The sequence below is a fragment of the Anas acuta genome, chromosome 5, assembly GCF_963932015.1.
Source record: "Anas acuta chromosome 5, bAnaAcu1.1, whole genome shotgun sequence".
Classification (NCBI taxonomy): domain Eukaryota; kingdom Metazoa; phylum Chordata; class Aves; order Anseriformes; family Anatidae; genus Anas; species Anas acuta.
Window position 1 is genome coordinate 9,311,687 of NC_088983.1, and position 12,922 is coordinate 9,324,608.

At 37.3% G+C, this 12,922-nt stretch overlaps 1 protein-coding gene across 1 annotated transcript in view; it reads right to left on the minus strand.

The window, feature by feature from the left end:
- Window positions 1–12,922, minus strand: part of ADSS1 (adenylosuccinate synthase 1) — a 29,541-nt gene that overhangs the window by 13,598 nt on the left and 3,021 nt on the right. The window contains exons 2-3 of the mRNA XM_068682610.1: window positions 2,240–2,342; window positions 735–797 (exon numbers count right to left, since the gene is read on the minus strand). Coding sequence (XP_068538711.1) covers window positions 735–797; window positions 2,240–2,342 — 166 coding nt within the window. The remainder of the gene's footprint in view (window positions 1–734; window positions 798–2,239; window positions 2,343–12,922) is intronic.

Consider the following 12,922-nt stretch of genomic DNA (forward strand, 5'->3'; position numbering starts at 1 on the left):
GTTGAACTTTGAGATCTACTTTGAGTTTTTCCTCTCTTTTTTTCTAGCTTATTTAGTTTCTGAAGAGTACTGTAGATAAAATGAGTTAAATATAAGTGACTCTCAAATTTCAGCAATGTTTTTGGTAACAAGCTTTGCATTTTCTGTTTTCAGCTTTCCCATGTTGGTATGGACTAAGTTATTTGTTCTTCTTGAACACCAGAATGTTATGGCTTACACACAGTTCTTGAAAAGATTCATCTAGTTTATACGGAAATAGCAAATTAAACAAGGATCATATATGATTAAACACTTAAACTTCAATTGTGCCTAGAAAATAGAGAATTTACATAAAGAATCATAGATCAATTTAAAATGGAAGAGACCTCAGAAGGTCATCTGCTCCAAACCCTTGCTCAAAGCAGGACTTTGTATTCACCTGGGGAAACATGTACGAAGAAACTGTTGGTTAAATCATTACCCTTTGAGGTAAAATGGAGCTTTGCAACACATGTAAGGATTTTATTTTCTATCTGATATAGTTTAAAATGTCACATATCGCTATGAAAACCCATGAAAAGATTACTTTTGAAAATCTCTTTGAAGACTATAACACAATTTTGAATACTGTTCTCTTCATTATCTAAAATCTAGAATGTTATCGCACTGAATATTTATGGTTATAAACCAAGGCTTAATAAAAAACCTCAACCTGGCTGACAATGTCAAGCAAGGTTAAATTACTTGATACAAACCTTTCTTCTCATTCTTTTCAGCTTCTTCAAATAGGCCTGGTAAATGTATAACCACTCCGTTACCTTTGGGAACACAAAAGATTTATTTTAAAGCAAGCAATAAAATGCTCATTCTTAGGACGCAAGAGGCATGCAAATACTCACTGTCTGAAATTTTATTTAAAAAGGAAGACTAAGTTTCTCACATTTCTCACTATGTAATCTTGAGCAATTTTTTTTTTGATAAATCTTCACTTTGGGTAAGCAGCTGCAAGTCTGCTAAGATCAGAAAGAACAGAACTTGCTATTTTCAGGTTTGAACATAGGGCCTGATCCAAAGTCAGCTGACTAAAGCAAATTCTTTTCGTTGTTTGTGGTGGACTCTGAACAAGGAATTTAATTGCCATTGTTCACTGATGAAAGCTCAAAGAAGTCTGCAGCCTTATAACACTGACAAGTCTGTGTGACAATATTTAAATTTTCCTCAGTATTCATGCATTTATCTCAAACCAAACTCAAACCAGTGCTGTAATACATTAGCAATGCCTTCTCCCTACTATTGAGCTACAATTTAAGATCCACAAGCAATACAGAACTGATGAGATGTGGAGGATTAATGATGTAGTGGGCTGAAAACAGCTGCTACTTCCTTCTTGGGAACAGAAATATCTGCAAACAGTCTCTGCCTAAATTTAGGGTAACTTAGTTACACTCTTTACTACTTGACAAGAGGGTAAATTGGAAAGCCAAATACTATGCCATACTTAGCAGAAAGAAACAAAAAACAAGTTTCATGTATTTCAAACATCCATTTGGAAATTATCAAATGGAACAAAACAAAGTACAAATCCATGACTCACTGAAATACACTCATTTACTCATTTCTTGCACATTTTGTACATATTTTTTCTTTTGGAAAGGATCATAATTTTGGATAAGTCTAAGCTTTCAGTTTGTCTATCACTTAAATAGGAGGGAAATGCCCAGTAATCAAAACAAACTTTTTAATGATGCTATTTGCATCAAATATCATTACAGTGAAATGTAACATTGGCTTTGTAATGTGAACCAAATATATACAGATATATATATATACATAAAAGACTGGATGATGACCTTCCAAGCAGAGCCATAATATCTTGGGGCCTATTTCTGGGAAGTCAACATGTGGATGCCAGGGGTACATAATATTATTTATTTAGCCTATTCAGTTGTTTTCTGTGTTCTCAAAGTGTAGCATTTACATTTCTGAAATTATGACAGGAAAAAAGAAGTAGAATGCAGGATCCAAGCTTATAACAAAGTATAAAAAAGGACAACATGATGGAAAGAGGGGGATTCTTAGTTTGTTTTCTAGCAGCAGATGATGTAGAATTACTTCATATTAAAGCAGCAGTGAAATGAAAAGTCAAACAACTGAAGCTAAAGTGAATTCTAAGTTTTTCTTTGCTTGTTACTATGAACTGTGGTTGTAGCTAGCTGCCCTTAAGTATTATTTCATTAAGTAAGTTCCGAATTTGTCTTACCAATAAAAGAAATTGCCTTTGGATTAATGATGCCACTAGGAAACAGGTGGAAATCATATTCTTTCCCATCAACAACCACAGTATGACCTGCGTTATTACCACCCTGGAACAGAAAGAAAGACAAGGTTAGTTACCTTACCTTCATTCTAAATGCACTTTATTTACACGTTTATGTCTTAGGTCACTGTTTTCTCCACCTTATCGTTTCTTGAGATACAGAAGTATTGTAAAAATGGCTCAGATAGGAGAATTATGAAGCCAAGAGATTTCCGGCATACCCACACAAACCCACCCTTTTCTGTGCCTGGTCATTTCTTTGGGGTTAAGCCTACATCTCCCAAGATTTCCTTTTGAATGGAAGCTCTTCTTGCCCACTAAAAAAAAACAGCTGCCACTTCTCTAGGTGCTCGAGGTGGAAAAAGCAGGGAATGTGTAGTCTTTGTAGCTTCACAGAGTATCCCTGTCATCCCACTGAAAACCACCACCACACCTTTACAGAGCCTGCTGCAATTCTTAACTTGGATGATCATCTACCACACCTGAGAGTGGAGTTGTTATTTTCTCAAGAAAGAGATTTTTACCAATAAGGCTTTGAAAGACAATGGTAAGACACCACAGACTTGGAAAGAAGTGAATAAATCAAGGTCATGCCTTGATTGAAACTGAAACTGCAAAGAACTTTACAAATTAAACATCCTGTTTTCTCAGTAGACATAATGCTTGCTGCTGTTTTGACAGCGATGCAGCTTTTTCTTCTACTGATAAGGTTGGGAAACCCGACTGCTTGTCTGCTCTGGTGCTACAGGACTTCCTTCTATTTTCTAAAATAATTACAAATATTAGTGGATTTGATATGAGGTCTGAATGACGTGGAAGTGTCTGAAATGAGGGCGTCTACTAGAAGGAGAACTGACAATGTTCCTGGTAATTTGCAAATAATAAAGAGTGTTGGCTGAATGACTGGGAATGAATGTGGGAAAGGACACTCATTTATAACAATTAATAACATAACATTTGTCCAGTGTTTCATTTGCCCATTTGCTTGCATGTAGCGTACAGGAAAATAGCAACTAATGTTCCTTTCAAGATGTGCGTGTATGCTGAAACACAATACTAAAAAAAAAAAAAAAAGAAAAAAAGATATGGGTTACAAAAAAGAAACAAGACTTTTAAAGAAGTAGGGATGGAGAAAAACATTAAAAAGAAATAGTGCCTTTATATATGACAAAAGTAATTATCATGTTTTGGAAGATGTGAGGTCAACAGTGAAGTTTAAAAATATACCGTGCCAAAGGAGACTACCAATTTCATTTGATTTAGCAAACATCTGGGTAGATCATCCTTTGGCTGGGAAGGACTTTAAAGTGTCTTGCTAATGCAGAGTTATAACTTGTCCAGAGAATCCTGAAGAAAGCAGAACCTTCCACAGGATTTAGCTTGCCTATCAGATATAATAGGCCAGGAACCTGAATCCAGTCAAAGGTATTGAGCTAACCTAGCAGGCTAATAAATCATGCAGGAGACTCCTCTTTACATGATAATTAAAAGGCCAGAGATTGGATGGATTGTAGTGATAGAAAACTAACTTATTTTATTATAGAGGTATGGGGCTTAAGAAAGAAGCTAGTAACTGTTGAGACAATGAGCTTTCCTTTCCTGTTTGTGTATGGAAGGCGGCAAGATGGAAATGAACTCAGTCTGGTTTAACACTGATTTAATCTCTGCTATAAACACCAATTGTCATGCTTCCTGAGAAAATGGGGAACCTGGTTCCTTGAAAAGTCTTTGTTGCTACTAATACTATAATTATATTCTGCTTTTGTTAATCAACAGGAAGATGAACAAATGAAATCATGGCTTGAGGATCCACCATCTGAGAGAACACCACTCCTAAATTATAATCAAAGTGCTTTCTAAAATACTAAAATTTTAGAAGCTGGGATGTAATGGTATGAGAATGTTTAGGAAAGACAGTTTATGATTTTCCGGAACAACTGAATCCCAAACAAATGCTGTCTCTTTCTTTAGCACATGCTTAAAAAGGGACATTAATTTTAACTTCTTAATCAATTGGCTGTGAGAGCTGGCATATATAGAAAATGCTGAAGCACAGAAACATCAGTAGATATATATATATATCCTGTAATTGCCAGAACCTTTAAGCCACTTTCAGTCCCTGCAGACAGATAATATAAATGAAGAGTTCTGTGACAGACCCTACAAAACAGCACTTTTCTAACCCAAAGCTAGAGTTGACAGCCCTGGAACTGCTTTTGTATGTCGCTCACGTTCATCTGCATTTCCTGAAGAAATGTCTTCCGAGTATATTTTTACAGCTGAATTTAACACGTTTCTACTATGAAACACATAGTAGAACATGATCAAACATCCAAAACATAACTGGTCTGATGGGATACTCTCTAATTATTACCTGGTCACCTTAGTAAATTAGGTATCTTTCTCACCATCTCATCATCTCGTTATATCTCATTATTTCTCATCATCTCATTAGATATTTTTCTCATATTGAGTTTCAGAGATATTCTGATGACATATTGCCAGTCTGATAGCTCAGATGTTAGAGACACCTACTTCTTTTCTACTTTTATCTAAGTTCTGAGAGCCATATTTTTCTAATGAAGTATATATAAGGGGAACCTGAAAGCTTGCATGGACTTAATCGGAACATTACATGATCGAAGGCCCAGACATCTACCTAGCACACTGCACTCAGCTCTGCATGAAAAGCTTCTGTTTAATATCCAGACCCAGCTCACTGAATCTCTCCTATGAATCACAGTACAGTCCACTGGTCTCGCTTGAATTTTATACAGCTTCCAACATTTGCACTTTTCTAGGTCACATCTGCCTTGTGTCGTGATTCTGAAAAGCCTTCTTTATTGACGGGAGTGTTAAGGTGACAACTGACAGATTAATCATCAGTGCTACTTTGGCATCATCTATACTGTGAAATCACAGTATGACCAGAAATAAAATGGTTTGTGTTATATTCCAAAATCTGGGAGGCATGAGCATTCCCATTAAACTAGTAAGGTGTGGGGAGTTCTGTGCCCCAAAGGAACCATTAAGAGAGCTGCTGAAGCTTCAAGAGGTTGAGTGCAACTAGGATGACATCTACAACATTAGTACCCCTTCAACCTGAAGCCTTCCTGCAGCAATTCCAACACATTTTGCAGCCACCTGCACCTCTAGCAACTACTACAACTGTACCAGATGCAAGAAACCTACTAGGTGCACTATAAAGACAGTCCCTGGTGAGTCCCTGGTGAGGCCTCTACGATGAGATTGGATCAGGGCTATCAATTACAGCAACAAACACCAGCAATGAAATGGAATTTGAGAACTAGAAAGTATTAAGCATGCTGAAGATAACATGATAGATATCTTACAACAGTCATAGGTGTCATTTAGGAATCTTATCTCCAGAGAACACACAGAAATCCTTCCTTTGTCAGCACAGACATCGCACAGACCCATGAATACTGGTTGACTGCACGGCCATGGCAGTATTCGAGTTTCAGAGCTGAACAATGCTCATTTCTGACCGTATTTAGTGGGTGTTTAAATTTAATCAAGTGCCTAGGGAAAAAATTAACTTTTACTGAAGTCATTCATAGCCTGCAGGAGCATATTAATATTCAGTTTTATGAAAGCACCTGCATTGCTTAACAAAGTTTTTATTAACTTTTAAACTCTACAAGTTGACGCTCTATTAACAGCATTAAAAATATACAATTTCAGTTTATTTTGTCTAAGGGATCCTCTAGTACCTTGTGCTGCTTTAAGTCATACCTCCTCTTTTCTAAAAGCCAGCAGACCACCAGCGAAGTGCTTTAAATTCAGCAATTTAAAATGCCTGTCATTTCAGGTTGGAAATAAACTTTGATTATAAGATCATGGAAAGAACGGTAACATTGTTTTCAAGCAACAGGAAACATACTAGGCATTACTTTCAGAGCAGAATAAACCTATATGTTGATTTTTTCTACTATATTAGTTTATTCAAAAACGCTTTTCCCATTTTTTATTGCTGACCTATTTGTTATATTGTATCCTTGTAAAGAAGTGACGTACTTTGATTACTGTTCTATACTATGTGAACAAAACCACTGCATCAATGTAATAGCTTCTCGATCTATTGTATCTCGCCAGTTTTACCGACCGCTTATTGGTATAAATAATATCTTTAAGGAAATTAATAATTATTATGAACAGGTTGGTACAGGAGAACATGCAGTTTACCTTATTTTTAGTAAAGCCTACGAAAAATATTAAGAAACAAAATCACCTTCCAAAGTGCTCAGCCATTTCAAGGCTGGTTTGATTATTTTTATTTTTTTATTTTTAAATCAACTCTTGTACTCTCTGAAGTTGAAATATCCCCAGGTGTAAACAGTTTCTATTCAGAGCAGTAATGAGGCTGTTCCGTACCTGCAGCAGAAACTCTTTGCTCCCACCTAGCCTCATGATACACATTTGAATAAGGCAGAAATGTGTCCTGGTGCTCAGATTAATTTCTGCTGCACTTGCCACGGAGCCAATGCACAAGAGAATGCATTCTGCATATGTGGGAGGAGTGTTTCCTGATGTTTTTCTGGTTTCTACTGGTTGCTGCACCTTTACTTCATGCAGTGTTCCCCACAACGTCTGAACATTGCTTAACTAGCTGGATTGATATAAAATCCCTTAAAACCCGACCGATGGTCTCTAACTACAACTACAAATATTTATGTTTCTGATGGGTCCCATAGCGATCAGTTCTCTGCCAGTCAACAATGTTAATCAATATCATGGGGAAAATAGAAACTCGTTGTTGACGACTTGCAGCTGGCACAACAATCACTTTAGTGGTGTATCAACAGTACACAAGTCTGAACTCCTTAGCCAAACTGTGTAAGCAGTGAACGTACAATTTGTCATGACCACGTTTAGGATAAATAAATAAGAAACAAGCATGTATGCCAAACAGTGGACGTGGGATATCTGTGCCAGGAAGCACATGGAGGTGCCTGAACACAGTTTCGGCACATGGACTGATATGCCTAACGCGATCCTTGCAAGTGTAAGTGGGAATATCAAGTAGGAGTAGGGGGATTGTATTACTTCTCCTTTTGGCAGCGGTGCAACTGCTACTGGAATACTGTGTCCTTGGTGGTCGGACAAGATTACAGAATGATCCCTTCTGGCATTATCGTCTATGAATTTCTAATCTTTGAGTTTCTAATCTGTGAGTTTGAACGCCAGCTACAAACCAACAGTCTGGGAGGTCTGCATCTGAAAATAAATGTTTCAATTCCCGGCCACCTCTTTCTGAGCATCCCAGCTCTACTAATGCCATCTGCATGAAACTAAAATATTTCTGACATACTGCTGCATCTGCAGGCCAAACACCTCTCATTTAGTATGAAACTGCAAAAAGACTTCAGTTTTCTTAACTAGACTGAGCAATTTCCTCAGGTCTATAGCATTTCATCCATGATTCTGAATAAAAGAGAAGGAACACCATTACATAAATACTCTTTCTTGTTACATAAATTATCTTTCTTGTTACAATTTAATGAAACCATGGCTATTTCTAGTTTATAGTAGCAACTGCCTGGAATTAACTTGAATAAATACAGGTGAAGTGTTGCCAGTGTAACTGGCTTTTACATGAACTTGTAGTAGTGTAAATCAATGGTCTCTCAATGGTCCCTTCTCTTGATTTATGCTACTGTGAGTTTAGAACATCACCAGATTAAAAAAATCCAACACAGAGACAAATATAAGGGCCTGGAGCACAAGTCCTGTTAGAAGTGACAGAGGGAGCTGGGGTTGTTTAGTCTGGAGAAGAGGAGGCTCAGGGGAGACCTCATTGCTCTCTGCAGCTACCTGAAAGGAAGGTGTGGGGAGTTGGGGATTGGTCTCTTCTCACAGGTAACTAATGATAGGACTAGAGGGAATGGCCTCAAATTGTGCCAGGGGAGGTTCAGGTTGGAAATGAGGAGACATTTCTTCTCAGAACAGCAGTCAGGCATTGGGACGGGTTGCCCAGGGAGGTGGTGGAGTCACTGTCCCTGGGGTGTTCAAGGAGAGGTTGGACGTGGTGCTTAGGGACATGGGTTAGTGTGTGGCATTGGTGGTAGGCAGATGGTTGGACCAGATGATCTCAGAGTGCTTTTCCAACCTTAATGATTCTGTGATTCTATAATGCATTTAAGTACTTTGAACACTCATATCCTTACACATAATGTCACAAAACCATGGGTGTGTGAAAGCTTCTGCCAGATGACCAAAAGTGCTCCCCATTCAGGTTGAGAGGTTGATACAAAGGCTTACGATTTCCCTTACTGGAAGTTTTTTCTTGCTAATTTCTCCAGTAGAACTTCCACATGATAGTCCCCAGCACATTTCCAAGAAGAGGATCATAACTTTTCTTTTTTAACCAAAGCCATTGGTATGAGCTAGGTTAGGGGATGATCAGAAGTACACTTAACAAGAACCTGGGGAGCAAGGTTTTTTAAAATTAGAGTGGTGACAAGGAGCTGGCCTGAATTGCAGGTATTCACCTCCTGACGCTGATCATCATGCAAATCCATAGGGAAACTAGATATTCTTAACCTTTAGGTATTTTCTTTTGAACTGAAATTAATTTTTTTTTGTCAAGCCAGGAAAAAATAAAATCTAATATGACAGCTGGCTACAACAAAACACAAACTGAACTCCAGCAGTAGCTGTAAAGAAAATGACTAATTCGAGGTATACAGATTGAAAATGCTGGTGGAAAAAGCTTTCTGACTAATGTCAGCAGAATCCTAAAATAAAGGATCACAAAATCACGAACAATCTAGACGCGTCTCCTCATCTTTAGTTCTCTTTTTGAAGAAGTGTAGTCATGTCCCTGTGGGAAGTAATATGACCCAAGGATATGAACATAACTTTTCTTATATCTGTAAACAAGTCAGCAACAGCTAGTGAGTTAGGAATGAAATAGAACAGATGTCATTTCATCTTAATTTTCAGCTGCTTTCTTTCAATGCTTGTAGAGGATAACAAATTTATCAGGTTTTATGAAGGGATTGGAAATTAAACTAGCTTTCTTATGGAGATTTGGAAACTTTAAACCTGACCTTCTCATACAGTATTTATAATCCTGGTGGTCCTGAGATGATCTCGCTGATACGCAGAGCAGCGGCTGGTTTAAAATAGCAATGTCACCATGTTGTTCTAAAATGATATAGTGTAGCATGTAATTAGGTGTAAGTAAAGTGAAAAATAAAATTTGATAGCAAAATTTTATAAAGCATTTTACCAGAGAATTTCCATTTTCAAAGGGTGGTCTTTATTTTAATTAAGGAAATCAATGCTCACACTTAATGAGCCCTCTCCCTTCTGTCTTGAACAGAAAAATAAATCCTACTTGATTTTTTGCAGGGAAAACCTACAAATGACTACTTACTATGTATGTCTAAATAAATTCATGCATGCCTGTCAACAGGATTATCAATCTTCACAAACATTACTGAAATCAAACACAATAGTTCTACTGTCACGGCACACTCATGGCTCCAAGGTCAGTCCCTTTACTGATGAGCATTAAGCACTGAATAATTAGGACATTAAAGTCTTTACACACTACTTTATCCTGTAGGAAGAAGTCATACTAAATATCAGGGTTAAACCTCACCTAAAGGAGAGCAACAGGACACATAAACACAAACACAGAGGAAAACAGTAGACAACAAGCCCCTGCAACTGCACGTACTCATTGCACTGAAGTGACCTAATTTAAACCCCACTGCACTGCACAGTCCCAGCAGCCCAGAATCAATAGGGACAGTCAAAACATGTGGCTGCTTTGTCCTCTGTCAGCAGCACAACAGAGAAATAGAGGAAGCGTTCCTGTCTCACACCTAAACCACTGAAAAAAAAAAGGCATTTCTGCCTGTTTGGTTTTCATTATTTGATCACTTGCCAATGGTATATTCCTCTGCATTCCTCAAAGTGCCATTTCTAGTACATATGGTACTTAAATCCACTAGAAAAAGGAAATAAGGAAACTTATGAATGTGCAACAGTTATTTGTATCATATGTTGGGTACATCCTTTACCAACATTTTTCTCTAATTTTGGGGTTGAGATATCACTGCAAAACTTCCTTATGCTTTTCTTACAGCTTTAGCCCTTCTCGGCATTATTTGTTAGCATCTACTACACCGAGAAAACTACTCAGCATCCCTGGTGTACACTGTCTTGATTAAATATTTTGTCTAAATAACTGCATATTAATCAAATAAAAGTGACCATAACCAAGTTTTTCTGTGCCCATTTCAATTGTTTCAGCTTTTCTTCAGTATAAAATACAGCTAAATTTTTTGTCTCTGTCTCAAAAGATCAGACGATCCTTTTTAAAACTGAAGCAATTCTTAACTTGAAAGCAAACAGGGATGGGTAGAGGCAATGTTTTAAGAAGTGACTGCATATTGAGTGAAAATTAAAAGCATATTGGTATTAGAAGTTCAACAAATCTAGTAACAACCCTTCTTATTACAAACATTCTCACAAGCTGGTGGGTGTTTTTATTCAATGCCAGTTCTTAAGGGAATGCCGATAATATCAGGCAGATTGTTTCCAGACGTCCAGAAGCTGCAAGTGTCACGGGTCTTGACACATCCAGTGTTGGCCTGGGCGGCACGGGAACAGCAGTGCCAAACGATGGCTTGAAAACCCTTTAAAACTCTCAGACTAGTCTCTGTTGCTGATTCAGTGTTACCACCCTCAGTAGGGAGTGAAGGAAAGTCATGCATTTGTACTGCAGCTATTTTGCTAATCTGCTCAGAAACTGAAATCAAATCCACTGCAAACAGTGATTTCTATCACAGGGTCTCTGCTAAGAATTTATTAGCAGCATTTTTTGCATCTTTCACTTTGATCTTTTGCAGAACTGTTTTGTCTTTTCTCCCCTTCATTTTCTTTTATGGAATTGTTTATGGAGCAGTTTCCTTCAGTGTTTTTCAACAAAGTGTGGAAAAATTTATTGTACAGAAAAGTTTCATCAGGAAAGGCAGAGTTGTTTACTGTCCTTTACAGCAGGAACCCTTAGATATTCTTGGCACTCACCTTTATTATAAAAAAAGAAAGCATCTTATGAGTAATTTACCATTACTGGCAAAGATGAGTAGTACGTTTCACACCTTTTTATGACAATACATGCTATTTCTTCTTCCATTCATATCCACACAGACCCATGCAGTAAATATATTCAGTGAAAGCTTGTTATTACAAATATACCTTGCAAAGCTTCAGCTTCATTTACGGGAACAGCCAGAACTGTATGGCCAGCCAGCTGCCTTCAAGTAACTGTGACCTTATTACAGTAGTTCTATGTATGATTTTTTGGGAGAACAAATGTAATTTAAGTGATGCCTCTGGAGCTGCACCTTTGCAGCTGTGACAGTCAACTGTTTGCTCGGTCACACTCTCAACCAGGTCAGTAAAATTAAATGATTAAAAAACAGGCAGAAAAATCTGTCCACAAGCTCTTAGTCTTGAAGGCAACCACACAATGAAGAAGCTTGTGATGTATGGTGTCTGGACAGAGCGGTCATTCAAGAACACACAGTCTGAAGCCGTATTTCAAGCAATGCCTGAGCCTCTCATCACTGATATAATCATAATGTATGCAGATTCTTTAAACTTCAATTAGGACTTCTTGTTTTATGACACAATAAAATACTAGAAAAAAGTGAATTTCTCTCTTTATGCCTTATTTTCTGACAGTTAACAGCTTTACACAAGCACACAAAATCTCTTTCTAAAGACAATAGAAAAGTTAAACATTTTCAGGTGAACTTTGACTGTATCCTTTCCCTGAAAATACACCTGGGATTTAAAGCATTGCATAGCATAATGCGACAGCTCTATGCCCCAAGAGGCCAAAATAAGGAAGAAATATTAACTGTGTCATTGTTCTGTTTCTGAATGCCTTCACCTGCTGAAAGAGCAATTTAGAGAAAAATGCTCTTGATGTTCTCCATTAATAACCTGAAACCTACTCAGTTCTTTAACAACCTTAAACTGCCTGCTGTTACTCATTTATTTGGAAATGCCTTTTCTATGTTTTGTTTAGGGGGAGAAAAAAAAAAAGCATGCCCACGTATATGTTTTTATGAAACCAGCCTGTAAGAAGCTCTGTTCTGCATCATCTATCATAATATCCAGGAATCTTTTAAAGTTATTGAAATATCCTCCTTACACAAAGGATGTTTCAGATATATAGGTGAATTGAGATCAATTTCTTCAGGTGAGCTAAAATTTTATATTAAGTCAAACATTTCAGTATCGCTAATATCAAAAATAAACTATGGAATATATCATATTTTTTTGTACTTGGATTATGTACAATCTAAGTATTGAGAAAAACAGACACAATGCAATCAAATTGAGAATCTTTCATTCATCTGAAATCAGATTCCAAAAACTCAGGGAAATTAAAGATGTCAGAGGTTTAATGTTGAATTTTCTTTCTTTAACACAACTTGAAACTTCCCTTGTGCCTGCAAAGGACTGACTCCCTGTTCTCATTTGCTTGCCTTTCCTCCTGTATCCCAGGAAATATGTAATTTCCTGCGCAGCAATCCAGCTGCAACAGATTTTCTTCATTAAATCAACAAACTAAAAATA